Source organism: Diorhabda carinulata, chromosome 5 (genome assembly GCF_026250575.1).
Source record: "Diorhabda carinulata isolate Delta chromosome 5, icDioCari1.1, whole genome shotgun sequence".
NCBI classification, from domain to species: Eukaryota; Metazoa; Arthropoda; class Insecta; order Coleoptera; family Chrysomelidae; genus Diorhabda; species Diorhabda carinulata.
In genome coordinates, this window is record NC_079464.1 from 15,928,664 (window position 1) to 15,956,556 (window position 27,893).

The 27,893-nt window shown below is 34.6% G+C and overlaps 1 protein-coding gene across 1 annotated transcript; it reads right to left on the reverse strand.

Annotated features, from left to right (window-relative positions):
• Positions 1 to 10: 10 nt before the first annotated feature.
• On the reverse strand, positions 11 to 27,722 carry LOC130893663 (nose resistant to fluoxetine protein 6-like). The gene is made up of 13 exons (XM_057799934.1): positions 27,630 to 27,722; positions 23,846 to 24,135; positions 21,626 to 21,810; positions 20,512 to 20,726; positions 18,111 to 18,187; positions 17,553 to 17,746; positions 15,332 to 15,498; positions 13,486 to 13,654; positions 11,380 to 11,576; positions 11,185 to 11,311; positions 7,335 to 7,521; positions 5,404 to 5,546; positions 11 to 336 (listed from the first exon to the last, which is right to left on the reverse strand). The coding sequence occupies exons 2-13, from the start codon at positions 24,048 to 24,050 to the stop codon at positions 232 to 234; spliced, it is 1,971 nt and encodes a 656-aa protein (XP_057655917.1). The 5' UTR covers positions 24,051 to 24,135; positions 27,630 to 27,722; the 3' UTR covers positions 11 to 231.
• Positions 27,723 to 27,893: the final 171 nt, after the last annotated feature.

A 27,893-nucleotide genomic window follows, 5' to 3' on the forward strand; every position in this document is an offset into this window, starting at 1 on the left:
TTAAGAGCTGTGGTATGATCTCATTTCAAACGTTAAATTGTGTTATGAGTCATATTGAAATCTTTGGATTCATCTGAGACATTGTTCAAGGAATAAATTATGAAGGATTGATCTTTTTATAGAAAAATTTTCATTTTCTGATAACTATTCTTTAATACATTCTTTTCTCACATAAATCAAAATGAGGGTTTAACCAGGTGGCTAATTCTCTCGAAAGCGTATCCAGTTTCTTCAAATCATAATTTTCTCCAATTTTACAAACGGAATCTCTATTAAAAGTATTATTATTACAGAAAATCCGAATGATGCTAAAAGTATTTGACAAAACCAGAAAGTCTGAAAAATAAAGAAAATTTATTTTATATTATCAATATTTCCAGCTTCACTGGTTAGAAATGAAGATATACACCACCAGTTAAAAGTTTATTTTATACAAGAGCATGTTTATATTTTGACGGTGAATGCGACAAGTTACAACTTGTAAAGTCAAAACCGCTAAAGATAAACGTATTGTTTTAATCAGTGGACGAAATCGACGACTCAAGGTCCCAGAGATAGCAGCACAGATCAATGGATCCAGGAATCCGCTTCTGAGTACTTGTATACAGTGGCCTAAAGAACATTAAAATTGTATTGACAAATAATGGAAGAGAGTTTTATTTAGTGATGAGTCAAAATCAAGAGTGTTTTTACACAGGCTAAAGAAAGGATGTTAAATCCATGTGTAATCAAGACTATGAAACACAGCGGAGGCTCGATGATGATTTGGGGATCTTTAAACTTGGTGAAAATTGAAGGGATGTTGAAGGGAAGTGTAATACTTCTAACTAGCACATGATTAGCTGAAAATTAATTTTTCAGCATGACAACGATCCCAAGCATTCATTGAAGCTGTGCGGAGTGTATTTGAAATAATTGGGAAGGAGGAATGTGATGAAAGTAATAGTTGGCAATCCTCAACCCTATGAAGTTGTTGTGTGGAGAATTGGACAGGGAAGTCAGAAAGCAGTAGCGTACTTTGACTTCACCTTGACTTTATACTTGAAAATCCTGAAAACCTAACGAACCGACGATATTAACAAAATTGTTACAGAGAATGGAGAATGCCGGAAATAATTAGGGGAGTGTGGGTTACATCAATATACAAATAGTGAACAATTATGTACTATTAGTATATTATTACTATATTCTTATCTATATCATGTTCTTTGGAATATTAATATTAAAATCGATTGTGTTTTTATTTGTTGTGTATCACGTAAACTATAAGATGGGCAGAAGCCTTTGACCGATACTGTATATATAATTTCAATAATTTACCGATTTCTACTAATATGGAAAAAGGTAATAGAAGTTTTGTGTGAGCCAGATATCCGATTCGCAACGGAAACTTTTGAGCAACAGAAACATAAAACGTGGAGAGTCATATTGAGATGTGATAAACTAGGGGCGTCACTATAAAATTGCCACCCATAGGTCCAGCTTGTCGTTCATTATTTGATATAATTAATTTATTAGATTACTGAATAAGAAATTTATAATCTCAAGCATGTTCTGTATCCAATAATTTTGTTTCAAGTTCGGATACAAAATACTTGTATTGTCTTGGAATTATAATTTTCATACTTCCTCTATAGACATTACTTTATAAGGATAGAAACACAATTCATAATTCTTCACCTTTGATCTGATCATCATATTTTTCCTCCAATTTTTGTGTTCCGAGTGTAGTATTTTCAATGTCATAGTTTTATTTCCAAGCGTCACCTCTCCTAGAAGTACGACTTTGTATTTGAAGAGTACACAGTTCTCAAGTACTGGTGCAGAGCCTGAGTACTTCAAAAAATCTACACGTTTCAATTATTGAAGATTGAAGACAGGATCCACGTTCAGGTTTCTACTCACTCGATAAAGTAATCAAACTTTTCCTTTTCCGAGGTGTCCTACATAATTTGAATATCCCCCCTCACTCCTGCTCAGTTTTGTGTAGACCATACTCTATCTACATAAAAATCCCACTAGAGTTCGAATGGGCATCGAGATGATACCGAAACTCCGCTCCATAAATAGAAACTTCAATCTGATCCCTGTGAGAGGAAACGAAATTAGACAGCATCAAGTTGCGTAGAAATAACAAAAATTATATATTTCTTCTTCTTCTTCTTCTTGTAGTAGGACGAGGTCCTGTCAGGTCTGTCATCTGCCCTCTTGTGACGCCGATGTCCAGCTATCGTACCAGCGTTTTGGGGGCCTACCGATTGGGCGTCTTGTGTCTGGTTTCTGTGTTTTGGCCCATTTGGCAATCCGTTCTGGAGCCATTCGTTCTACATGGTCTCTCCATTGTCGGCGTCTTGCTCTTACCCATCTAACGACATCTTGTACTCCCAGTTCTCTAAAGGTATCTGTGTTGGGTATTCTATCGTGGAGTGTGGTACCCTTTATTGTTCGTAATATCTTCATCTCTGCTGTTCTCATTTTTCTCTTTGTTTGTGTTGTGTCTGCCCTTGTTTCTGCGGCATAGGTTAGTATGGGTCTGATACAGGTCTTGTAGATTCGCGTCTTACTTTCTATGCTCATATATTTATTTCTCCATATAATGTCCCGTAAATATCCCGATATTCTAGTTGCTTTCTTGATCTGCTTATCTACCTCGTCCGTTATGTTTCTGCTGCTCGTTGTTTCTACGCCCAAGTAGTTGAAATTCATTACTTGCTCTATAATGCGCTCATTTACTACCAACTTGCATCTTATTGGGTCTTTGGATATTACCATGCTTTGTGTTTTCTCGCATGAGATTTGCATGTTAAGTCTCTGTGCCGTCAGGTTAAATTTATGAAGGAGGCGTTGTAGATCGTCTTCATTTTCAGCTATAAGTATAGCTTCATCTGCGTAGCAAAGGATTCTCAGGCGACGGTTATTCATTTCGAATCCTGCATTAACTTCGTTTACGCTCTCAATTATTTGGTCCATTATTACGTTGAAAAGGCATGGGCTGAGGCTATCTCCCTGTCTTATGCCGGATGAGACTTTGAGTTCTCTTGTTAGCCCACAGTCTGTTTTTATTCTTGTTTTGGTGTTGATGTTAAGTTGCCTTACTAGATTTGTATAATGCTTCTTGATGCCTTTTTGGTTTAGTCGGTGGATTACATCGTTGAGTTTTACTCTATCGAATGCTTGCTTTAGATCTACGAAACATGTGTACATGGGTTTATTGTATTCTATGGATTTCTCTATCAACTGGCGTAATATAAATATTGCGTCTATAGTGGATCTGTTTGGGCGGAAGCCTTGTTGCTCTTCTGAGATGCCTACCTTAGCAGTTATCTTATTTGCAAGTATCTTGGTAAATAACTTTAACACACTACTAAGTAGCGTTATGTAGCGTTATGTAGCGTTAATTCTTCGGATATGATTTTAAACCTTTCTTGTATATAGGTATAGTTATACTAGTTCTCCATTCTTCGGGTATTACTCCAGTTCTTTCTATTTTATTGTACAGTTTTATTAATTCTTTTTCGATTTCTGGGCCCCCGTTCTTCAGTAGTTCATTTGGGATATTGTCTGTACCTGGTGATTTTCTATTCTTTAGTTTCTTTATGGTTGTTTGTACTTCTTCTAATGTGATGGTTTCTTCCTGTTCGTTTGGGGATGGCGGGTTTGCGACTTCTTCTTCGTCCCTGCTTCCGTTATCATATAGGATCTCAAAATGTGCTGCCCATGTTTCCTGATTTATAACATTTATCACTACCTCCTCGTTGATTGGTTTCTTCCTTTTTCGTATCATGTTCCATATTTTTTTCTGGCCTCCGTACAAATCATGTTCCATTTCCACTGAGAAATTTTCCCAGTATGTTTTTTTCAGTTCTTTTATTGTGTTGGTTGTTCTATTTCTCACTCTTTTATAGACTTCGTATTCTTCCTGTGTTCTATTGGTAATGTATTTTATGTACGCTTTCTTTTTTTCATTTGCCAGTTCCTTAATTTCTAGAGTGAACCAGGGATTATTGTGAGTTCTATTCGTGTCTATTGTTCTTTCTCCTAGGGATTCCTTTGCGCTGTTCTTTATGTTATTCTTTAGTTTCTCCCAGGCGGCTTCTACGTTGTCGGTTTCTTTTATAGGATTTTGGACAATTTTTTCGCGGAGTCTGTTTTGATACAGGTATTTAATGCTTTCATCCTTAAGCGACTCTATATTAAATTTCGATACGTAGTTGGGTGTTTTTCTTTTCTTTATTATGTGGGATACGCGGTATTTACACAATACTAAACCGTGTTGTGTTATATATTTATTAACTGGAAATGCTCCTGAAGGGCTGAAATGAAATTTTTATAAAATAGCAGCGGTAGAATTAGCTTGGTGCAGTGGGGAATCTGCTGCTTGCTTGTTTCGAATTAAACCACGATGGTTCTGTATAAAATCAAGTTGAATATAACACTGTATTCAGCAAAACTTGCCAACATGGTTCAATAATGTGTACTGAAAGCAAATTTTTGATAGAAAACAACGACAGTAACGTTTGTCCTTGTCAAGAAGGGGCCCAAATATTAAAATCAACAGATTGTTCCTATAAATAAATCGTCACTGGAAACCCGGAAATGATCACTGGTATGATGATATGCCCATTGGAAGAAGTACGATTCATATTGGTCAATATCGTCTACCGAAGTGATTAGCTTGAATACCAAAAAAATTACTAATCACTTCAATAGATCGACCGCGGTGAGTCGATTAGTCAAAATTGGTGTATTACAGCAAGAGCTTATAAAAATTATGGATCACCCCAGTGCCAACTTGATAAAATCCTACTTGATCATTGACGAAGAGCTTTATGATCAAATTATCAACAGCTTGCGTATTGGAAATACAACTTCATCAGTTAGAGGAACTAACACGTCTGAATCTGCACTCAACTTCCCTTCTGAATATTAACTCAACTTCCCTCCTGGATATTCATTCAACTTCCCTTCTGAATCTTCATTCAACTTCCCTTATTGTTCCTTGGTTAATTACATATTTAAATAAATTGTTTTTGCTCTGTATTTTTCCATAATTAGCAAAAAAGTTTCTATTCTAATAACCCTTGAGCATTGATTAATGCTCAAAAATTTTGTAACTGTTTGAAGCTTTTTACTTCAACAAGCAACAAACAACAAGAAGTCGGAATCTATTATGAATTTTTTTCAAACAATTATGAATGTCCTTGGGTTATTACTGCTAAAAATTGTCAAAAAATAGTAAGGACAGAATTTTTGGATGAATGAATTTTTTATGAAAACTAAAATAAGATTTTGTTAATATTTACTAATTGTTAAAGGTGAAGGTGACGCTCCTTTGTACCTGAATATTTTGTGTACAATAATGTATGAAAAATGAAATATTCCTATTGGAAATAGTCAACTCACCATATTATACAAACTGAAATACATTGCAGTTTTTATCGAATCGAAAGCAATATATGAGTAACCCATATGTATAATATAAAAGCTATATGTGAACTTATTTAAAAATTGGAAGACAGGATGAGATAGAAATGAATTGATTACACCTGAAAATAAAAAAATAAATAACACACAATATACATTCCAAAATCAAATGTTCTAGTTATCATGAAAATAATCACATTTGCAATTGAGTCTGCAGGATATTTCAAACATGTTCAACTATTCCCACGTGACTTAGAGTCCCATATTCCTACTTTGTTACAGTAGACGAAAATATATTAATGGGTGCCATAAACTCTGTAGATTCATATAAATATGAAAATTCCAAGCTTTATATCAATTACATGAGACAAAAAACAAATTCGTTGTTAAAAATAACGCTAGCTGGATGAGATTGTGCGAGAACGTCATGCAAAATAACTGAAATCTCCTACAACCATTGACGCGGATTTGGACGTGGTGAAACACATCAGCAATCTAATTTAAGCTACCTAGTGAGCTAAAGTACAACAGAAGGAATTAGAAACTAGATACGTTCTGTAAAAAAAGAAGTTATCACCTCAACTACAAAGGTTATATGATTCATAAGCCTGCGATGGTACACAGGCGTGCGTTAGAAAGCCCGTCCATCTAAACATCCACCCCCGGATAAATCCACAATAGATGAACTATCTTTGATACTATTTGTAGACATATCTGGAAGTGCTCCTTTGGGCTAGACGTCATTAACCCCTCTGCGTTGAAGGTTTAAATCCCCATTTTCCTTTTTTATGTTACAGAAAAAGCTCTCAATGGAATACCAGACCTTCTATTAGGACCATCAACATGTGAAAGTTAACCACTGACCTTAACCCTTGGGGTTACGAAAGTATGAGGGACACCATCCTTTTAGCCCTTTAGAAATAACGACATTCGTTGCTAACCAAATAGCAACCAGAAAGATGGAAATACTTTCTAGTATTTCTTACAGATGTAGTTTAAGAATAGATTCAGAATAAATAAGATGTAGAAATTATAAATTTCTTCTGTTTGAACATCAATCACAACAATCAAATATTATAATAAGTATAGTTTTATTGAATAATGTAGACAATATTGATAGGTTGATATTTATCTATATGTGTATTTGATATTTTTGAATATAATAAAAACTCTATTTGCCACATTTTTCTTTGTTCCATTTCTAAAGCCCTATCCTCCCTAAAAATAAAAAATATCTTAAATATCAGACCAACTGTCGATAGTTAATTTTTTAAAAAATATCTAAGGGGGATAGAGCTTCATTTAATTGTATCGGACGAAAGAAAATGAAGAGATACCATTCGAAATATGCTGAAAAAAGCACAAAGGAAACTGTTGTTTCCGTGCAACGTGCACCTTTAGTGCAACTAATGAACCAAGAGATGGCGCAGAAACGGGAACTCGAGTTGACTGTCTAACGGAGATTATTGATCTGTGGGAAACACATAAATAAACGACTAATTTTACGGAAATTACTCCCCGCAAATGCAACTGGATCCTTGACTAGTAGTTACACAGTTAGACTCAGTGTTTCAACTCGAAATCGCCATATTTGTGCCCTTTTCATGTTTAGTTTGTTCTATATTCAAGCTCCGAATTAATAGAAAGCTTGAGCTTAATTGTCTTGCGTCCTCTACTGGGAAAAATGTAGATACAGCACGAAAAAAATATTAAATTGATTACCAGGTGCTTTTAACATTGTAATATGGATTCCACAATTCAGAATAAAGTCATGAGTGTGAATAGTCGAACATATTTTATTAAAGAAAAGACCAATTTTCAAGAAATAATGCCTTAATGTATTGTATTTTCTGACAATTTCGATTATATTAATTACGGTTAAAGTTTGATTCAAAAAATATTTTTATTACCAGCATGATTTGTTGCGCAAGCCCATATCATCCATATGATTCCCATGGAAAATATAGGTCTATTCAGAGCAATGTATAGTGCATTGAGAACTTTGTTGGTATTCTTACATCTGTATAGATCATGACCACCAAATACACACATGGTAACTATTATTATTGTTGTCACCCATAGAAAAATTGTATATTTCTGAAATAAATAAAACAAGATTGAATATTATACGATTCTTGGCGACTTATCATTCCTATGGTTGAAGTTAGAGATTATCATTGAACTGCCACTGATATCTAGGCGTAACTCATGTTTGGAATATGGATGAGTGAAAATACCCCAACAAAGATAGAGAAATACTTTATTGTTATGAAATTGTTAAAACAAAAGCTTGTCAAAACTAAAGAACAAATATAAAAATAACTGAATAAAGAAAAAAAATATAATGAAATTTTAATATACACGGAGAGGGAGAGACGATATAAATAAACATTACTGAATATCTCGAAGAGAGAGAGCAAAATCAAAACAGATTCACTCTACGAGACAATGCATCAAGTTTGGAATCTAGGAATAATTCTGCCTAAATATGAAAGAAACAAGCGTACCTACCAAGTAATGACTAGCAAAATAGAGAAAGGAATCAGAAATGAAGACTGGAACTCTATAGAGAACTCAAGGAAGCAAAATTTATCTTTAGAAGTGAAAGAAACACAAACTACTTGATATTTGACAATAAGACAAAACACTTAAAAGGACTCATGATCACAAAATGTGGTTTTAAATGAGGAAGAACACACACGACTTGATATTTGACAATAAGACAATTGAATTACAATTTGAGCTAGAACGGATACAAAAAGAGGTACTCTACGAAACAATACATCTGGAGTGAAACCTACAATTTTTTCTGTCAAAATATGGAAAAATAATAATAACAACAAAAACAATTCCTATTATAAAGGAGAAAAAATTGAGACATTCAGACCAGAACACTCAAGAAGACTCACGGTCACAAAATGTGTCTTTAGAAGTGGAAGAAACACGAACGACTTATTATTTGACAATATAATAATTAAATGATAAAATGGAGAACAAAGTACAAAAATAGATAATCTCCTGAGAAAGATAACGATTAGAATAAGAAATGAGGACTAGAACACTTAGGGGACTCACGGACTCAAAATGTAGCTTCAGAAGTGGAGGAGATTGAGAAATTGATGGATGTAACTGGCGACATTCATTCATGCTCTATAGTTTTGAAGGAAAAATAAGGAAGAAACCTTATTTAAAATAATTGTTTTATAAATCTGAAGACAACCAACCAATCAAACCAAAAGATCATACTGAGGATATACATTTCGGTTCATTGAAGTATCATCCAAGTTTTGGCACAGATTTCCACAATTTTTTTGACTTTGTAAATTTACTTGATATTTGATGTCATGTTTACCAATATTATAAAAAATACCATTACACCATAATTATTAACCTTTTCTGTCCAGCTATTTTCTAATTTGGCAATAATGGCAGCTTTCTGAATTACAGTTAATTGAAGAGGCATTAATTATTGAACGCAAATTGATTATTGATTATCATCTGTCACTGACAATGACATTGACATTAGTTAGAAACTTTGATTCACGCAGGCAAAATATAAGTTTATGCCTTTTCAGAAAACAAAAGTGTATATGGTGATTATAAGATAAATCACCCAATATAGAGATGTAGTTATTGGCACTGAAACTAGTCTGAACACCATGACATCATGCCCAACTATATCAGATACGATTCTTAATCTTCCAATTCTTTATTTAGTATTGGAGATCGTGGCTTAGAATGTTGGGAGCAGTCATCAGAAGTGAACCGATCTTAAAAAATGATCCCATCTTGGAAATACCCCAGGAAGAAATACTAAAAAATTGAACTCTGACATAAATTTACCTCAAAACTAAGATTTAGGAGCTGGAGGAAGCGAAATATCATATAAAAAATAAACTGAAATGCCATCGAATGGTATAAATACGAATTCAAAACAATAGACAAAATTGTAATGGGAGTGAATAGGCCTAGAATCAAACATTCAGAAAGCAATACGAAGTGTGGCTATTAAATAACGAGACTTGTGGTATAAAATATTTCATTTTGATATTATGTATACTCGTATCTATTTATCATAATTTTAAATATACATCTCTTCTCTATCCCTACATCGCTCTATGCGGATCATCCAGTGTTCGAAACAATGGAAGGATTATTTTTCTGTCAGTTCCTTCAAAACGCGCTTCTTCAAGCAGTATCAAATCTTGTTCCTTCTAATGCAGTTTTGATTCGTCCAACATTACCTTCTTTCCAAATAAGTTTGAGTTATTTTCAATCGCATTCAATATGTCAATACAAATATCTTAGCGAGCTTCTTGTTGTTCGAAAGCCAAGATTTTAGGCACCATATAACACACACTTTTTCCATATCATAATTTTCATATTCTTTTTCAATTCCTGTCAGATAAGCAATCGAAGTTTTTGATATTATCATCTATTTTTACATAGAAACACTCACAAACATTCGTAGCCATTCACTTGTTTCAATGAATTTTAAGTTTCAGTTGCTATTTTCACAACTTTTTGTAAAATTCATCACAATCTGCTGCTCTCTTTTCATGTCGATAATTTTCACGTCAAAATCACAAAACAGTACCTATACAGGGCTACATTGGTTTGTCACAGTCGAGAAAGTAGGCTTAACAGCTGGCAGTTGATAACTTAACAGTGGTAGTTTCGTTATGTAATTGCCACACCTCGTACACCAAGTATTTTTCAAGCAGAAATATATGTCATCTTCTCCGATAACCAAGTAGACATCACAACTCCATCTTCCAAAGTCTTAAATCCAAGCTAGTTTGAGAATGCCTGAGTAAACTACATTAGATGAGAAAGAAAAACAAAACCACTCACCCCCAGGAAACATTGAAGTGGAGGAAAAACAAATAGCTATAAACACGTACTATTACGATAGGATTTCAAACCTTCTGTGTATCATCTACAGAATAATAGAGAAAACATTAGAAAGAAGGTAGATAAGGGTGTAACCAGTTATTGGAAAAGTCTACTGGGGTTAAGATAGGTAAAGATACTTCTAGAAAACTACAACCACGAAAAAACTGTAGAATGTGTCAACTTAGGCAAGAAAAATCTACAAATACTAACAAAAATTTTGTATGGCCTAAAGAAACATATAAAGACGCTAGGTTTAGCAGAGAATACAACGTAGAGTCTATCCACATTCTCTCGAAACCTGATGACGCACTGCATGAAGATTGGTGGGTTGGTAGATATTGCCTGGCAACCATTAAGCTTTTCATAAACGTAATTGAAAGTACAACAGTAGTTGCAGTAACCACCTAACCCATCTAACCCCCTAAAACTATCTTAAGGAACTGGTGGCTTACCACTCATATCAGTCGTGTTTGATATTACATTCTAGTAGCCTAGCGGAAAAAGAGGAGAGCGTGAGCTCAGTTCACTGTTTTAAAGAAATGAAATACCTCAATTGTAATCCTAAAATGAAATTGAATTGGTCAGGGTGTTGTTGTAATTTTTAATATACCCTCAAGAATTCTCCGTAAAGTTGCCGCCTCAAATTATGAACTTCCACCATCCAACCTACATGCGACCATCTAGCATCCTGTAGTGCGGCCTTACTTGAAGTGTGAGAGAATACGGACCTCAAAAATAATACACCTGGGAGCTTGTGGAAGAAAAGATGACGATTTCTGGTATTAAAACCATCTAGGATTCCGAAAATTCTAGATGATGTGGTATCAATATATCAAATGCAATATTACATGCCGCAATACTTACCTTTGGCAATTTCACATTGATGTATGCATCCTGAGCTAAAAAATAACCAAAAATTGCTCCTAATAGCCAAGCTGCAGCCCTGGTCTCAGTTTGCATATAGTAATCATTGAAGTATGAATGAAAAAAACTGAAAGCAAAGAAATTGATACTTGTGTTATGACGTGTTAATTTGGAGAGCTGGAGAATAACATTTACCTTATTTTATCCTGATCCGGTAGTGCATACATATTTTCTGTATATCCTATATAGAAACCTGAAGTGATAGAACCAAAAGTAGCAAGGGTTAATGCGCCAATACCAAGTCTAGTATTGAATTTGAGTAACCAGAATATGAACGGTGATAAAATGTATAGTTGCATATCCACATCAACATACCAGGAATGGCTAACACACTGTAAAAGTTGATTAATAATCTATATCTATCTTCATATTATGAATTAATGTATTATACAAGACTGACAAGACTGACAAGACTGAATATAGAATGAATTTTAAATAATATATAAATTGAAAACAGTATGAGAACAGCACTAAATTTATCAGAAGATCAGATATATTGGCCTCGTAACTCAATTGTCAATTGAGTTGAAATGATAGTCAATAAAATAACCCATAAATTCCTAGCACAACGAGACGATTTTAGACTAACCTACACCTTCCTTTTTGATTAAGAACAGTTGGAACAAGAAACTTAAAAAATAACCATATATTATAGACCTGGCATTAAGCAAGTACTAACGTTGTTAGTTTAAAGAAATTCCATGGTGCCAAATTCTGCGTAAGTATATACCTTTTTATTTTGGAATTGTTTCAGTCGTTGGTTGTTAATTCATAAACAAAGTTTGAAAATATATTTTTCGTTACGCTGAAGTAACAAAATATAGTGCCATAGCGGAATTCCGCCAGGAGTTATCAATCCATTACTATTTTATGAGGATAGTCGCTTGAGATACCAGTTTATATACATACAAGATCACAAGCGCCAGAAACTTACGAGCCCAAGTGAATAAGCCATCGAGAATCTATGGCTATCTCTGGGAACACATATGGAAAAAAATATATGTAAAGAACACAAATACGCATCAAAAACGAAGAATATGCTGAGGGTAGTAGATATAAAAACAACAAAGATCAAAGAAGAAGCAAAACTACGAAGAAAGACCGAAAAATTCAGGATATAGTACGATTCGCGAGATCGAGACAACTATATTGGGCAGAATGATGAAAGATCGACGGGCTTAATGGCCATAGGGTGAAAAACCAACTTCAAAGAGACTTCCCGGCCGAATTTCCAAGATATGCACGAAAACTGGACATCTACTTCTCAAGAGGTTTAATAGTAGAAGAAAGTTTCAGAAGAGACATTAATCTTATAGAAGCACTGGGAATTGTAAATACCAGTATCTTCACCTACGAATATTCAGAGTACGTGGGTTTGTAGTCAAAGGAACAGGCATAAGCCTTGTGATAACCGCTTTATTGTGTCAATAACATTAAGAAATCGTCACCTTAATGTCGTTCACGTACAACTAAAGCTCCATGAGGTGCGAAGAGTCACTATTAGTCACTGAGTTCTTATAGAGGTGGCTCCTGCATCATCTGGAATGCAATTTCTATGAGAACACGAACCACCAATCCTGTGTTCATTTGTATGTCGATCGTGGAAGAGGAGGTTTGACGGCTGATAGATATATCGAGGAGATTTTAGCAATTCTCTTGGTATCTTACGTCGACTACATTGGAGATGAATTCACCTTCATGCATGACAATGCAAGGCTGCACATCGCTAAAATCGTGCAAGATTACATTGTAGAAGTTGTTTTTCCGGTTATGTAGTGGCCAGCGTACAGTACTGATCTTAATTCGATAGGACGTCTACGACATGAAGAATTAGAGCTAGACTATTGGCCCCAATCTCGATCCCAGTTCTTACTGTTGCAGTAGAAGGAAAGCGGGTCGACATCTCACAAGAAATAATAGCTAACTTGCTTAGATCGTAGAGAGATGAATCGTAGAATCGTATGAGAGATGTTAATAGAGCAAAAATACGCACATTATGAGAAAATTAGGTGTTTAATTTTAGATCGTAAATTTTAATAATTGATTTGCTCAATGCATCAATTTCTCTATATGGAAAGTCGAAATAAGTTTTTATAAATTTATACTCACATAAAAGAATTGTTTCTACTCACTCTGCTTCTTGTTGCTGATGTTATCTTATTATGATAAAATTTTGAGGTCTACATCCACATTTTCTATTAAAGACTTTCACATTTACAAGTCTTAACCAATCTCACTTACCATATCTCCATGGTTGACTTTATTCTGAATATGAAGTAAAGGTGCCCACCAATAAGTTTTACAAGGTTTCACCAATAGCTTGTCTATAGTATCCCATATAGGTCCAGAGCCCATGTATCTAATCAGAGTACTATCAAATATTACTACAAGTGCTAAAACTGGAGTCAACCTTAAATACCAGGAATAAATTAGAATGGAAATTTTCAAAAAAATAGAGGAAGGTTGATCAGAAATAAAACCACATATTATGAGGTAGAATTAATTTGATAGGATATAATTCACTTTATTGTAAGTGAGCACGCAAGTAGGGCTACAGCCGAAACGGGAATCAATTTTTTTATTATATCATGAACTGTCTAACGTTTTGGAAAATGATTATATGACATTATCCATATAAAATTATCCATCTGTACATCTCATTAGTAATTGGATCTCATCAATCAATATATTATTCATGAAATTTGATTGCCTCCAACAGCTTTCCAAAAAGGGACTATAGATCAGCTTGAGCTTTGGCTCCATCGACAATTAGCCCTCATACATTCTTTGTTTGTGAGTCTTCATGGACTTGATCTATCCATTTTATACGGAATCTGCTTTTTATTCTACAGCTGTTCAATTTAACATTCATGATTCTTTTAGGCATTGTTTCTGTTAATGTGGCATTGATGAATCGGACGATGTTGTCATCACCTAGTATTCCATCGAATTTTCTATAATTTTGGATTCTGAAGTCTGCCTCATGCATTCCAATTTCTCCATATATTAATCCAATAATTTATTTCTCAAATATTTTCAATTTTTCTTGACCTCTTCGTGTCATCACCCAACATTATCGATATTTCGACTGTTACATTTCAAAATTTTTTTTTTAATCTAATTTCATGAATCCTTTCATTTAAGGGCTTGTAACCCATCAGGATCGCTTCGCTTCCTTCATTAATAAACAATCCAGAGCCAGAGTTATCCCGTACGATTGTATATTGCATCGACCGTGCCCTTTTATTTCTTGTATAGCCATTTTACCAAATCTCAGCATTTCTTATTGTTTGCAGTAAGTAGCCATTTGTAGATCTACTTTGCCTTGTTTATTACGAGATTCAAAATTCATGTTAGTTCTGAGGAAATTGAAATAAATGCTGGGGTAAGGCATGGTGATAGATTCCCAAATTTCTTATTTAACCTTTTTAGACCTACAGTACACTATGATATACATACTATTAATTGATTATTATCATTATCATTTTGTTCGAAATTCACACTATGGGAGCGTGAGTCATTACTCATGTGTTTTAAAATATTGAGACGAGTAGCGACATCTAGTAGTTAAGAACACAACTAATAACTCACATGTTGAACATGGCCGTCGAGAAATTGGATATGCCTGCTGAGTGCTCATCTATTGTATGTTTTTGCTAAAACTTTGACAATTTCATCAGAATTTTTGTAAAATAAGTTATAATTGACGAATATGTACTCTCAAATAAGGCTACAAAGCATGAAATACTATATTGGATGCTCAAATCTACGTTTTGAATGAGTGTACAGTATCATGTACATTAGGTCTTCGTATTATTTGGAATCTATATAGGGCAAATGAAAATTTTAAAACAAAACAGATATCATAACTGCTTCTCATTAAATTTGTTTATTCTTTTTTTTATATCGTGTACGATAATACGTAACGATTGGCGGCCAAAGTTTTTCTATTCTTCTTCTTAATCAAAAGACGCTTTTGTCGAATATATTTGAAAGTACACAAAATAGATTATTTGTTTGGTTCAAGGACTTCATCCTCATTTAAAACATCATTGAATTGCCTGAAGAAGAATATTTGTTTACTCACCGAATATATCTATGAAGATAATGTTTGAGAACACGGGATGCTGTCATTTTATGTTCTTTTCTTATTTTAAAAAACGAGTAAGTAACCAAAGTACCTCCAATTAATAGAAAAGTATCTGTAGCCAAATCTGCATGCATCAACAGCATTCCATACGTAGAATCTATAAACTAAAATCGAGATACTCAGAGAAAATTGTGTGGTTTTATTCAATATTTAATAATTTCATAATGAACTTTATCTCTCTTTTTTTATGTTGGAATTTTTTATAAGGGTGTGGAGATATAAACTACGAATACTTTCGATGAACCATCTGTGTTTATTTGAAGGTAGTTGCTTCGATTTTAGGACTTCAAACTGGCTACACCAAATTCAGTTGTTCTGGTGTCAACAGGATAGTAAGGATCGGTCAAAACATTACACTCGAAAGTACTGGCCTGAGATAGCAGCTTATATCCCTTTTCAGAATAATGTAAGACTTCTTCCACTAGTCGATCCAAAGAAATGATATCGTCGTTTTTGCATATGAAGTTGGGATTGAAAAACACTTCGTTAAGGCCAAGGACGAAAATATTCCTAGATCACAATAGTCTTTTTCGTCTTCTGACGTGAGGTAGCTCATGAAAAATCCAGAGTTTCCGGCACCATTGAATGACGTTGAAAAAGAGTCTGGTTGTAGATGTACCCAAAAGAGTAACATATCCACAATATGTAAATACCGTCATAACATAGAGAGTTTTTTAGAAAATAAATGTGAAATCCTCGAAAATACTTTTTTTGCAATGACATCTCAAATTTGTTCGATAATATATGAAAGCCGGGAGTGTCTAGCGATTCCAACGCATGCTGTAAGTCTATAGTTAAAAAAGACACTGCAGTCATTCTCCACCAGAAAACCACCCATGAATATAGTATTGATAGAAATGCTACTTCCAGCTCGCAAAAAACTCAAATTTCACTCTCATCTCAATGCAAAATATCACTAAACTATTAGGGCACTAGTATATCAAGGTTTCACTGCATTTGTTATAATAGATTGTTTTGACAAACCTTTTCTCAATATCTCTTCATTAATCTTGATAGAAATAGATCAAGCTATTGGAAAATCACGACTTACCCAATTTCCTTTACTAAGGAGATAGAACTGAACCTCATTCCCATCAAGCTAGACGGGCAAGTAATCGAATGAAAAATAGAGGGCAAATATCTGTGACTCACAATAGATTATTAACTTATCCGGAACAAAAATGAGCAAGAGATAATCAGCCAAAGATTCTAAGGATGTACATGACAATTGTGGAACCAATAATCGAATATGGGGTATTAAAAATGGTCTGAATACCACAAGATGCAATCACTAAAAGATACAAAGAATGGCTTGCTCATGTGCAACAGGGGCCTTGAAATCTTACCCAACAATTGCACTAGAAGTGATTCTGAATCTCCACATAGTACTGGAAAGCGTGGCAAAGAAAACATCACTTATAATGTTAAAAATCGGAATCATCAAAGAAAGCCCGTTCCTAAATAATGACCCTGGGACGTTGCATCGTAAAACTTCAGCTTTGAGAAAAACCTCACCACAATCATAAACAGTAAAAGCAAGTGGGATCAAAACACCATACAGAAAATGAAAAGAAATACTAAAACAGCTGACAGAATTGGATAGGAGTGTACGAGACCAGAACCAAACACTCTGAAACCCTACGCAGTGCACCTCTTCAGGGAAACTATAACCATAGTAAATCGACTGTATGTATCAACCTGAGTAAGAACAATCTACGAATACTAACAGGAGTTCGATCCGGACATCGTGGCCTCAACAAACACCTGAACATGCTTGACCTAGCAGATAATGCGACATACAGATTTTTCTGCAGAGAAGACGAAACCTTAATCCACAGACGAATATCTTTGTCAAATGAAGCCATACTTAATTCTAGAGTTTTTAAAAGGATTGGGATTAATGGATCAGCTGTAAAAATTGGGTTCTTGAGAATTACAGCAAGAAAGGGGGATTCAATAGATCATTAGAGGTAGCAGTGTATATGAGACCTCTAATCTATATATATACATACACATTGGAAAATCACGTTGCAGTATGAACACCCTTTATAAACATTTTCATTGTAGTTAAGCTGAAGATAAACTACTTGTAAGACTCACATTTATCTCAAAATACAATCAAGACATGTCTTGTTATTATAAATAGTTATTCACTCACGTTAATGACGTCAATATAGTTCACTAATGGTCTTGATATGAAGTGATAAAATACGTGGAACCATAGAACCCATAACATACTCAGGACTCTCATTCCATCGAGACAAGAAAGATTTTCACTACGATTCGGAATTGATAAGAGAATTCCACTATTCGTATATAAAGAAAAACTTTTATAAATCGGTCTAAGTTCCTCTGAAATAAATATTATCATAATTAAGAAATTGTTATATTGTGAAGAGGTTTGGAAAGTGATTCCATTTCCTCATAGATAATCATCAAATATCGTTATCCTAAGATGTTACTCAATTTCCTTGATGATTTCAAGTCTTTTCTGTTTAGACTTTCTGTTAGTCTTTATCAAAATATATTGTAACGATACCTCCCATGATACCAACGTTGAACAGACAATAATAAATCACCGTTAAAATACTGCAGCTCCGGATCAAATAAAGCGGTAAAGGATATTCCTTCAATACACTTTTTGGACACTTAGGAGTAAAGTCTAAATACCAGAATGTTGAATTATCTCATTAAACGAAAAAAAAATGTTACTCACCTTTTTTTATATATACAAAATAAACATCTATTAGGGTTGAAATGATTGTCAACCCAAAAAGTAAACTGAAGACTGATCTGAAATAAAGACAAAATCCAATGTTTAATATTGAACAATATATTTTTAATTATTGGATACGAGGTTCTTTTTAACTTCAGAAGCGGCACGTGAAGTTGAGGAGAACTGAACATCATCCACATATAAATAAGTATTCATTCCACCCAAAAAAGTCGAAGATTTACTTATCAAAATAATCCCATTCCATTTCTATACTCTTTCTTTTCTTTCATCAACGTATTGAAGGCCTTATGCCAGTAGTTTCCAACTTGTCATCCATGAACCCATCTATCTTTTTGGAGGTATTCCTAAAGGTCGTCGTGTCGTTTACCGTCTACCGTTTACCTGGTGTGATTTTTGCTAATCTTTCTCTGGTCATCATGTCCACGTGTTCGTTCCAAGCTCTTCTACGTTACGCCCCCATCTGACTATGTCTCCCACCTCACATCCATATCTTATGTGTGTGTGTTGTTTCTATAGACTTGACCAAAATTTTAAAAGAAAAAATACGTTTCACTGGGTTAAATTCGATTAATGCCCTGGATGATGCAGCAGTTCGTACCCCAATTCAACCAATTTAGCAGTAACTGCAACAGATATGTCATCCGGTGTGTTATCTTGCTAAAAGAGACAGAAAGGTTATTTAATAATTCCATAATAACGCCAAATCAGAGTTTGGCAAAGTTCGTTCTGCTCTGCTTGGGGCAGTTGATCTAATTCACACCTTGTAAATCCTAAAAATCAGTGTCGAATGGAAAATCGCTTTTTTGTATCACATTAGCAAGTCAAAAGTTTTAACTTCTCCATGATCTCCAGTAAGTACCAGTGGATATATCTTCCGTCGTTGGTCAAAATACAATGCACGTTATGGTAACCATTTTAGGAATACCTGAACGTGGCTCAACAAAAACTGATGTAAAACCACGTTTCAACTCATTTAACCAATTTTTTATGGACATCATTAATAGAGAATTATTATTGTTAACAGCATCCAAATTCTCTTTGATGAATTCGGAACAAACTACGAGTCCTATCTGGCTGAAACTGATTACTCCTCTAAAGAAAAAGAAAATACTGAAGGAAAATAGCTTTCTTATTCTTGTGCCTTCGTAGAAGTTGAAATTGATACATAGGTGACACATATTAAGACTCAAGAGTATTAGTATTAGTGTTACATAATCTTAAGACCTGAAGTACCCCACTTTTTATGACTTAAGTATGGACTTATGCACTCTGGTGTGGTCAGGTGCGTAAATGGAAGTGAAGATTGTGTGCATTCCAATCCAAGTGTTTGAAGGGATACTATCTAATAGAATAACTATCTATGTATTGCAGTGGTTGTTTTGAGTGCATAGGTATACAAAACGCATTTGTTTTCACCTGAAAGGTTCTGAGCATAATTTGGAAGACATCCATGATCATATCAATGGGTAGCTCATATTCTGTTGGAATACTTAGATATATAGTCAGGTGATGTTATGATCCTAAGAAGAAAACCATGTAAGAGAACTTTCAAAACATGACCGTCCTACTACTCCACATCAAATAAAAGTGACATTTTCAATTTGATCATGAAATACGCGACTACACAGAGTGTCGCAGTGAAACGTGCATATTGCATCTTTTTTTTTCGCGAGGTAAGCTTTGCCTGGGCGGGGGAAGCCTAGAGTGGTTGGATACTTGCACTCGAGGAGTTTTAGTAACCATGAGTCACTACGACAGAAAGCGTCGCGCTTTTTGTGTTCGCATGATTCACGAGAACGGTCGTTCATACTTCTTGAAAAGCCGACTCTATAACTTGCGAGATCAAGAATAGCGAATACTAGAACTTGATTCCGACAAAACGTTGCGACCTGTCACACATCAAATGACTCTATGGCAGCTGTGAGACAAATGTTTCTTGCAAGACTAATTTCCAAAAGAGTTGATACCCCGTGGCCTCCACGTAACCTAGACATGACTTAATTGTTTTTGTTATGAGACACTTCAAATATGAAGTCTACATGAACAATCCGAGGGACATCAGTCAGCTAAGGGAAAATATCCGCCAGGAGATGGCAGCAATCACCCCAGATTTATTGACAAGAGTTTTCACAAATCTGTGTTCGCGTTTAGAGGAGTGCCTTCGAGAGAACCGTCATTTAGAGGATGTTATTTTTAAAATATAAACTTTATTTAATTACCTAATCATCACATACCTTGAGACTGAAAACCTAATAGTGATGGAGTTTTCTTCCATTGAGCATTTGTGAAACAGCAATAGACAACTATTTCTTATCGAAACATTTTATGTTCAAGTCACAATTTCTAGTTCTAATAAAACAATATTTTGAATAACACTCACATGCCTATTAGAGCATATCTATCCAATTCTGGATATACTTCATCCATTGTCTGACAAACTAGATCACTCACACTAATACCAGAAAATTCTGACATATTCATTATTTTTATGATATCGTTTTCGGTGCAATTACTGGGTAAACACGTTGCCCAACCAGATCTCCTAATTTTTTGTAGTCCATCTGATGCTTTTTTCATGAGAGTAACCAGAAAAAACTGAAAATGAAAAAACACTCATCACAAATTTTGAATTTCTTCCCGTTTCATTATAACGAGAATATTGATGTTGTTAATGCCATCAAAAGTGTGAAAAACAAGAGATGGCAAATTAATTCAGACCACCAAGTACCTTCTCTACAATAATTGATAATAAAGCCAAAGTTTTGCAAAGATACGGATCAACTAGCAATGTGTATTCCAATCGACAACGCCCAGCGGAGTGAACCAGTTAACCTTCAATCTCTGAAGACGATGACGTACTGGTGTAGTGTCTGTAGATGAAGACGACGAAGATATGATGGTAGGCAGTTACAGGCACCTGTAGAAATCAAACTGATAGATAACACTCGATACGGTGACTAACATTGTTAAACTTCTTCTTCTTCTTATTTTAAGACTATGTCTTGTGTTTTCAAAGAGGCAGACTAAGTTGTGACTGCGAGGACCAGCTCTCATACCAGCGCTTTGGTGATCTTCCAGACGGTCTACTTGTATTGGGTCTCTCTTCCTTTGCGATTTTCGCCAGTCGATCGTTGTTCATTCTATTGACATGATCTCTCCATGCTCTTCTTCTAGTTCTGGCCCATCTCACTATATCTGGAACGTCACACATTCTTCTAATTTCATTGCTCCTTATTCTGTCTCTTAGTGTTTTCCCTGTGATTGAGCGTAATGTCTTCATCTCGGTCGTTCTAAGAATCCGCTTAGTAGTTGCAGTCTCCGCCCTCGTTTCTATGGTTCTATTGTTAAACCTAGTAAGAAATATTTCCAATCGAACACTATCCGGTCCGTGACAACATATCTATGGTTAAATATGTTTTTTTATCAAATTCTATAAAGTATTCCATGGACATTTTCAGGATAAGGTTAAAAGAAAACATAACTTCAATACATACCTGATTACGCCCAAATTTGGAAGTAGAATCAATAGCTGAATTATTGATTAAAGTTTTTCCTAGACAATATTTTCCCATAATGTTATATTCCTTTGAATGTATACGAATACATTCATCGAAATCACCAAGTTGTGCCATGTTATATGAAAGGAGACCTACCGGAGATTTAGGAATCGCATCCAACACTAAAACATACAAACCAAAAAAGTTCACGACAGCGCCTATAAAACGAAGGCAGTGGTTATACTGGTTTGTTTATAGATATAAAACACATTTCGAAAAAGTAGGCTTCGGGTAAAACAGTTAATAGTTATTTACCTTTGGCGCATGCATACTTTTTTTGTAGCAAGACTTATTCAAAATTGTTCATCGGGTTAACTACATATCAATAACGGTAATTCTTTCTGTGAGCAGAAAAAGCTATAAAAACATGAATAAGACCAGCTACTCAACCTAGGCATCGAGATATGCGAAACAATTTGGCTTTGATTGCAGATTATTGTTGACATCATACAAATTGTATGGAGAAGGCTAAGAAATTGCAATTATGTTTGAGTTTTTGGCTTTTGAAACGTATTCGCAGTAGATTAGTGAAATAATGATTTTAGAAGGAATTTTGATTATAGAAATCGTTCCTTATTCATGTTTATTCCAAACATCACGACAGCTCTGCGTTGTATTGATGATGCTCTACAAACCACATAACTAAGGTACTCAATCATAAGCCACTTCTCCTTTGTGGGTAGTGAAAACCATTCAATCAACTCATCCATTTAACCAGAAAATGCACGTTCATACCCTAACGTAGACCTATTGAGTTTTTCTCTAGGTATTGTTGTAAAAAATTCTTTGGAATAGGAGGTACATATCAAGGCTAGGGTCTATTTTGTTCATTTCTGTTCATCTACGATATGGCCTATTTAGAGATCAGGGGTTAAATATGTTTCTAAGAAGACTATACTAGGAACAACCCTGATGCCACGGCACTTCATAGAATCATAACTAGCAGCCAGCCCAATCATCCTAGAATCATTGTGAGATTCTAATCTTATAAACATTGATTAACATTGACGTCGTTAAATTAGTAAAATTTTACATAACTTGAGAACTGTTTGTTTAGCATTAAGATCAGTCTTCAAAGAACTTATCTAATCAATAACCTCTGTGCAAATTTATTATTACTTTTTTAAGTGGCATTTCCGATTTGCCTGTACCATCTGGGGTATGTGTTTTGTGACTCAGTTTGAGCTAAACCCTCATCTTCAAAAGATAGCTGGATTGGAATAATTGTCGGGACTTCTGTAGAAAATTGAAAATATTGATTCTTTCTTCCTTCATATTTGAATCCGTTTGCCTAGTGTCCAAGCACGTTTCTCTTATTTAAGTGAGGCCATTGCACAGCTATCCACTTAGGAACGCAGAGCTACTTCACGTTCAGAATTTGTTGTGGGCTGAATACTGTACAATGCGAAAAACATGCATAATCATTTGCCAACTAAAATCAAATCTTCAATATCTTTTCCCGCAATTTACAAGAATTTGGAGACACATTTACTGGACAGTGCTGTAGATGGATTGTATGCTAATATTCCATATTTCAGGATAGTTGTATATTTAGTTTCATCATTGAATTTGTTTTGTTTAAACTATCACGTATACATGTAATGTAGAATACATATAAAAATTTTTACAACGTACATTTTGAAAGGTAATCTTTTCTAAAAATTGTGAATAATTTTTTGACGATGAAGCAGTTTCTTCTTCTTCTGCCTACTAGTGTCATATTCCATAGAACATTTGTAAGAAATAATGAGGATGACAATGTTTGGTTTTCAGTACACACAGGCTTGAGTGTAGTTAATAAAAGAATTTGGGATCTCTTCTTCTGTCGACGCCTAGAAGTTTGTTCAGTTACAGCGTTCCCAAAAAATTCTAAATGTTCTTCAGTACATTCGATAAGTTTCAATAAAAATATTGTTCTCTACATGAGAATCGATGCAATTTAGAAAAAATCAAGAATGGGCAATTATTTTTTCTTGTCTAACACTTCTAATGTCAAATATATTAGGTCTTTAACAGATATATTTCAAAGGAGACTTCACCTTTGACATTAAATATATGGATATATGAGTAATTCTTTTGGAAAAATTAGAGGTTCTGACATCACTACAACTATAATATCTGCAATGCCCAAGACTAACTTTGAAGATTTTTACTTACTTTCCAATGCCCAAATATCATCGTCGGGTATGTTGCTTTGATTGAGCTTATTTAAAAATAAATTCACAGCTTTCTCACAGTTTGGTGAAAGTCTATTAGTATTCAATAGATTTTTATAATGTTCCAAAATATCATAGCCCAAAAATTGGCTATTAACAATCGGAAAAATCACAAAAAAGATATCAATGTATGTGTAAATATTCATTTCGACATCTTATTTGCTATACAAATCAATTTTCTACATCTATCTTCAAATATATAATTCGTGTTTATTCCATTCAGTTCCTTATCTAAAAAAAGATAATGAGTTAATGCTTTTATTTTCTACTGGAATCGTATAGAATTATAACCTCAATATAATTCAATTTCATTTTAAGATTAGGAGGATCAATCAAGAATGTGGACGCTATGTGAGTAACTTTGTATCAAGTAGTCAGAGCCAGTGATTAAAATGAAGTAGCTACGAGAGTTGCTTCTTGAGTTTTGGGAGAGATTGACAAATAAAAACGAAAATTGATAATTGGATATTGCTTTATTGTTTTTCAAAATTTAGTCCACTTTTGCATGCGTTTTAAACCATTGTCGATTTTTTCCATTCCGATTGGATACCTCCAAAATAAGAAATCATTGGGTGTCAAACTGGAGTGAATGACCATCAATTCGATGTTTTGACTGCTCAAAAACGTTTTTGTTTGAACCGATGTAAGGGAGCTCGCACGTCGTGGTGGATAATAATTTGTCTTCTGTGATTGATTATCCCTATTTTCTTGAACACTTCTGGAAAACAGATGCTGGTGTTCTATCCATAATTGACGTTATCATCATCATCATCATCATCATCATCATCATCATCATCATCATCATCATCATCATCAGCATTATTCAGCCTTATCTCGTCCACTGCTGGACATAGTCCTCACCCAAATGCTTCCAGTTTTCTCTGCTCTGAGCAATTGCTACCCAATTTGTCCGTATTCTTTTAATATCGTTAGTCCATCTCGTAGGGTGTCTTCCTGGATCCTGGATCGTCTGTCTGTTCTCGACCTCCAGTCTAGAATTCTTTTTGTCCATCGGTTATTTTGTATCCTTGCAACATCTCCTGCCCACCGCCATTTTTGTCTCAGTATTTGGTCTATGATATCGTTAACTCTAGATCGTCTGCGCAATTCGTCACTACTTATCCCATCCCTCATAGTGATGCCGAGCATAGACCTTTCCATTTTACATTGTGTAATTTGCAATTTAAGTATTGATCTTCTAGTTAAAGTCAGGGTATCTGCGCCAAAAGTCAGAACTGGGAGGACGCATTGGTTGAAGGCTTTTCTCCGACCGATTGGCACGTCTCCTTGACGTTATAAGTTGCTCTAAAGGAACGGTGTCCGGTTGATCCGGAAAAATAGGTTATCATTTGCTTTGAAGTGCTTGGTGCGCGAATAAATCTATTTGACAGCTAAATGTCCATGCAATATTGAATGTATGAGAGTGGAACTAATGCCCAAATATATCTCAATCTTATGGTATGTTACATGACGTGCAATATTCATTTACGGACAGCATTCATATTTTCTGGCATAACAGCTGATTTTGGTAGACCTTCATGCACGAAATTCATCCTGTAACGAAGTGCGATCACGATTAAATTCGGGAAAATAACGAAATACAGTGGCGGGAGATGGTGCTTCATCACTAAAAGTCGAGGCAGATTTCAGTTGGATCAATCTATGTCTAAAATCATAGAAAAACAGTCTCTTCATCACTACGAGTTCTGTTTCTATTAAACTACACAAAATCATGCAAAATGTTCATTATTTTGAGCTCTGTATGTAAGAATGAAATTTGTGCTACTTAGAGGGATTCAGCAGATAATTCAAACCAGAAGCTATACTCTAAGGCCAGAATCTGTCTGAAAAACACCACCACACCAACATCTCCACGCGCTGATCTATTTATTTGGTGTATAGGCATTTTCAGTTCAGCTGTAAAAGTAGATTGAAAGCTTGCTAACAACTGGACGGAACTATATTATCGTCCAAAATACCAAGCTCAATTCTCACTGCTATTCGACTTGCTCATGCGAAGTAACACTACGAGCTTTAATCACGCCTATAAGAGTAAGTTTTGTTTTCTGAAGAGTTTAGATTTTGTCGAGCTTACTATATGATCGATAAAGAAACTAGATACGAAGAACTATTCGTCCAATGCAATCTTGCTAAAAGATTGAGCCATATTGCCAACTTACGCTGAGAATATGCCCAGTTGTGAACATAAAAAAATAAAAGCAGAAATTGAAAGTCTCTCACGAAAATATGTGACCCTCGTATTCGAGCCCCCAATTTTAAGAGTATTCAATCTCAAACGAGATGGTTCAAATAAGATTGACTAAGAAGATGAGGTTTTGATCTTTTGTTGAAATTAGCGAAACAAAGAAGGTGCTTCATTTCCTAAACTGTTGGATAGAGTTGAGTCACTATCTGTTCTATTTTTGTCATGAAGTGAAGGGTTTATTATATGAAATAAATGAAATTATATGAAATACAGGTGAAGAATTCTAGTGACTCCAAAATGATGTGCTTTTCCACTTAAATTCAGAATGAATACATAAAGTACTTTCGTTATATTGTACTTTCTGTAATTACTCATTAAATTGAAAAAAGCATCGACTGAGTGCTATAAATTGTTGCAAGAGGCCTATGGGGACAAATCTCTATCTCATGCGCGTGTTTTTGAATGATGTAAGCGCTTTAGTGAAGGCCGAGAGAGCACTGAAAATGACCAGCGCCCAGGTCGCTCTGTGACTGTTTAAACACCGAAACTAATTAAAGGCAAGATTGAGTATATAGGGCTAAAAAAAAATAGAAAAAATGGCCCTAAATTTAAAAATATAACGATAGAGAAATATTTATTCAAATCGGTTAACAATTTTCGATACACTGACAAACCTATACCATACATTCTGGCCTCAGTAGATTCCTTATGAACCGTGAAATTAGAGGAATCTTTTATAACGAGATTTATGAAATTGTAGTAAATACGATGTCTAGGCCATATAAAATGATTAAAAAATAATAATTCCTCAAGAAATCGGCTCAAAGAAAGACCAAAAAGCTAATGGGAAAGTCAAGTAACAAATGATCTGAACAAAATGGAGTCCGTAGATGGTGAAGTAATACCCAGGACAGGAATAAATGGAAAAAGTAGCACAAGAACCTTAAACATACTAGAAACTTCAGTTCAGCGAATTGTCTTACCACAAGAAACGAGTTCCTGATTGACCGGTTACTGCTCCTATTGGAATGTACAACCGATTATAGGTCGAAGCATACTCAAATGAATGAGGGTAACGTTTTCATCAAGATCGAATTCGGAGAACGATACGAAGGCCAGATAAAAGAAACTTCTACTGAATATAAGAGGACAAGTTAAAGCCCATTTTAAACCATTTGGTTTCTTGTAAATCTTCAAATGTAAGAATGAATCAAAAATAGATGTTTGTTGACATCTCCTACTGAATCATCTTTTGTCCATTTTTGTGTATTGTTATTGATTTGCAAGTTCTAATTTTTATTTTATTGTGTAGACTGGTGTGATATACAAAAACAGTGTAGTCAAATAAAGACAGATTGATGATAGTTGTGTTAGATATGCCTCTACGGAATTAAAATTATTCAATGATCGTCTAGATTGGTTAGTATGAGTAAGCAATTTACATTGTGTTTATAAAGTAACTTTACAAATTTTTCAATTTCAGGTAGGATTGCAAAGAAAAGTTAAATAGGGTACTTGCCTCAATGATGTCGAAGCTCTCAGATTGCGTAGTTGTAGGAAAGCGTTAGAGAAGGAAACGGACATGTATCTCAAAAATGTGAAACTCAATTATATTGCTAGTTTTTCACAATATATCAAATTGCAGATACAATTATCAGTACGGTATAATTATACAATTAGTTCCAAAATAACCGTGGTTTGAAAGTATAATTACTAAAACTTCGAATATGATAGTGAGTTTTTCTAGCACTAATTGTTTTAAAATGTCATTAGGAATTATTTT

Bases quoted from the DNA above. Each gene is read 5' to 3' on its own strand.
- LOC130893663 (XM_057799934.1), bottom strand. From the start codon at position 24,050: ATGAATATTTACACATACATTGATATCTTTTTTGTGATTTTTCCGATT. The intron at 15,499-17,552 runs GTGAGTGAATAA...TCTCGATTTTAG, and splicing joins ACTATATTGACGTCATTAAC to TTTATAGATTCTACGTATGG. The intron at 11,577-13,485 runs GTAAGTGAGATT...CAACTTTTACAG, and splicing joins AAGTCAACCATGGAGATATG to TGTGTTAGCCATTCCTGGTA.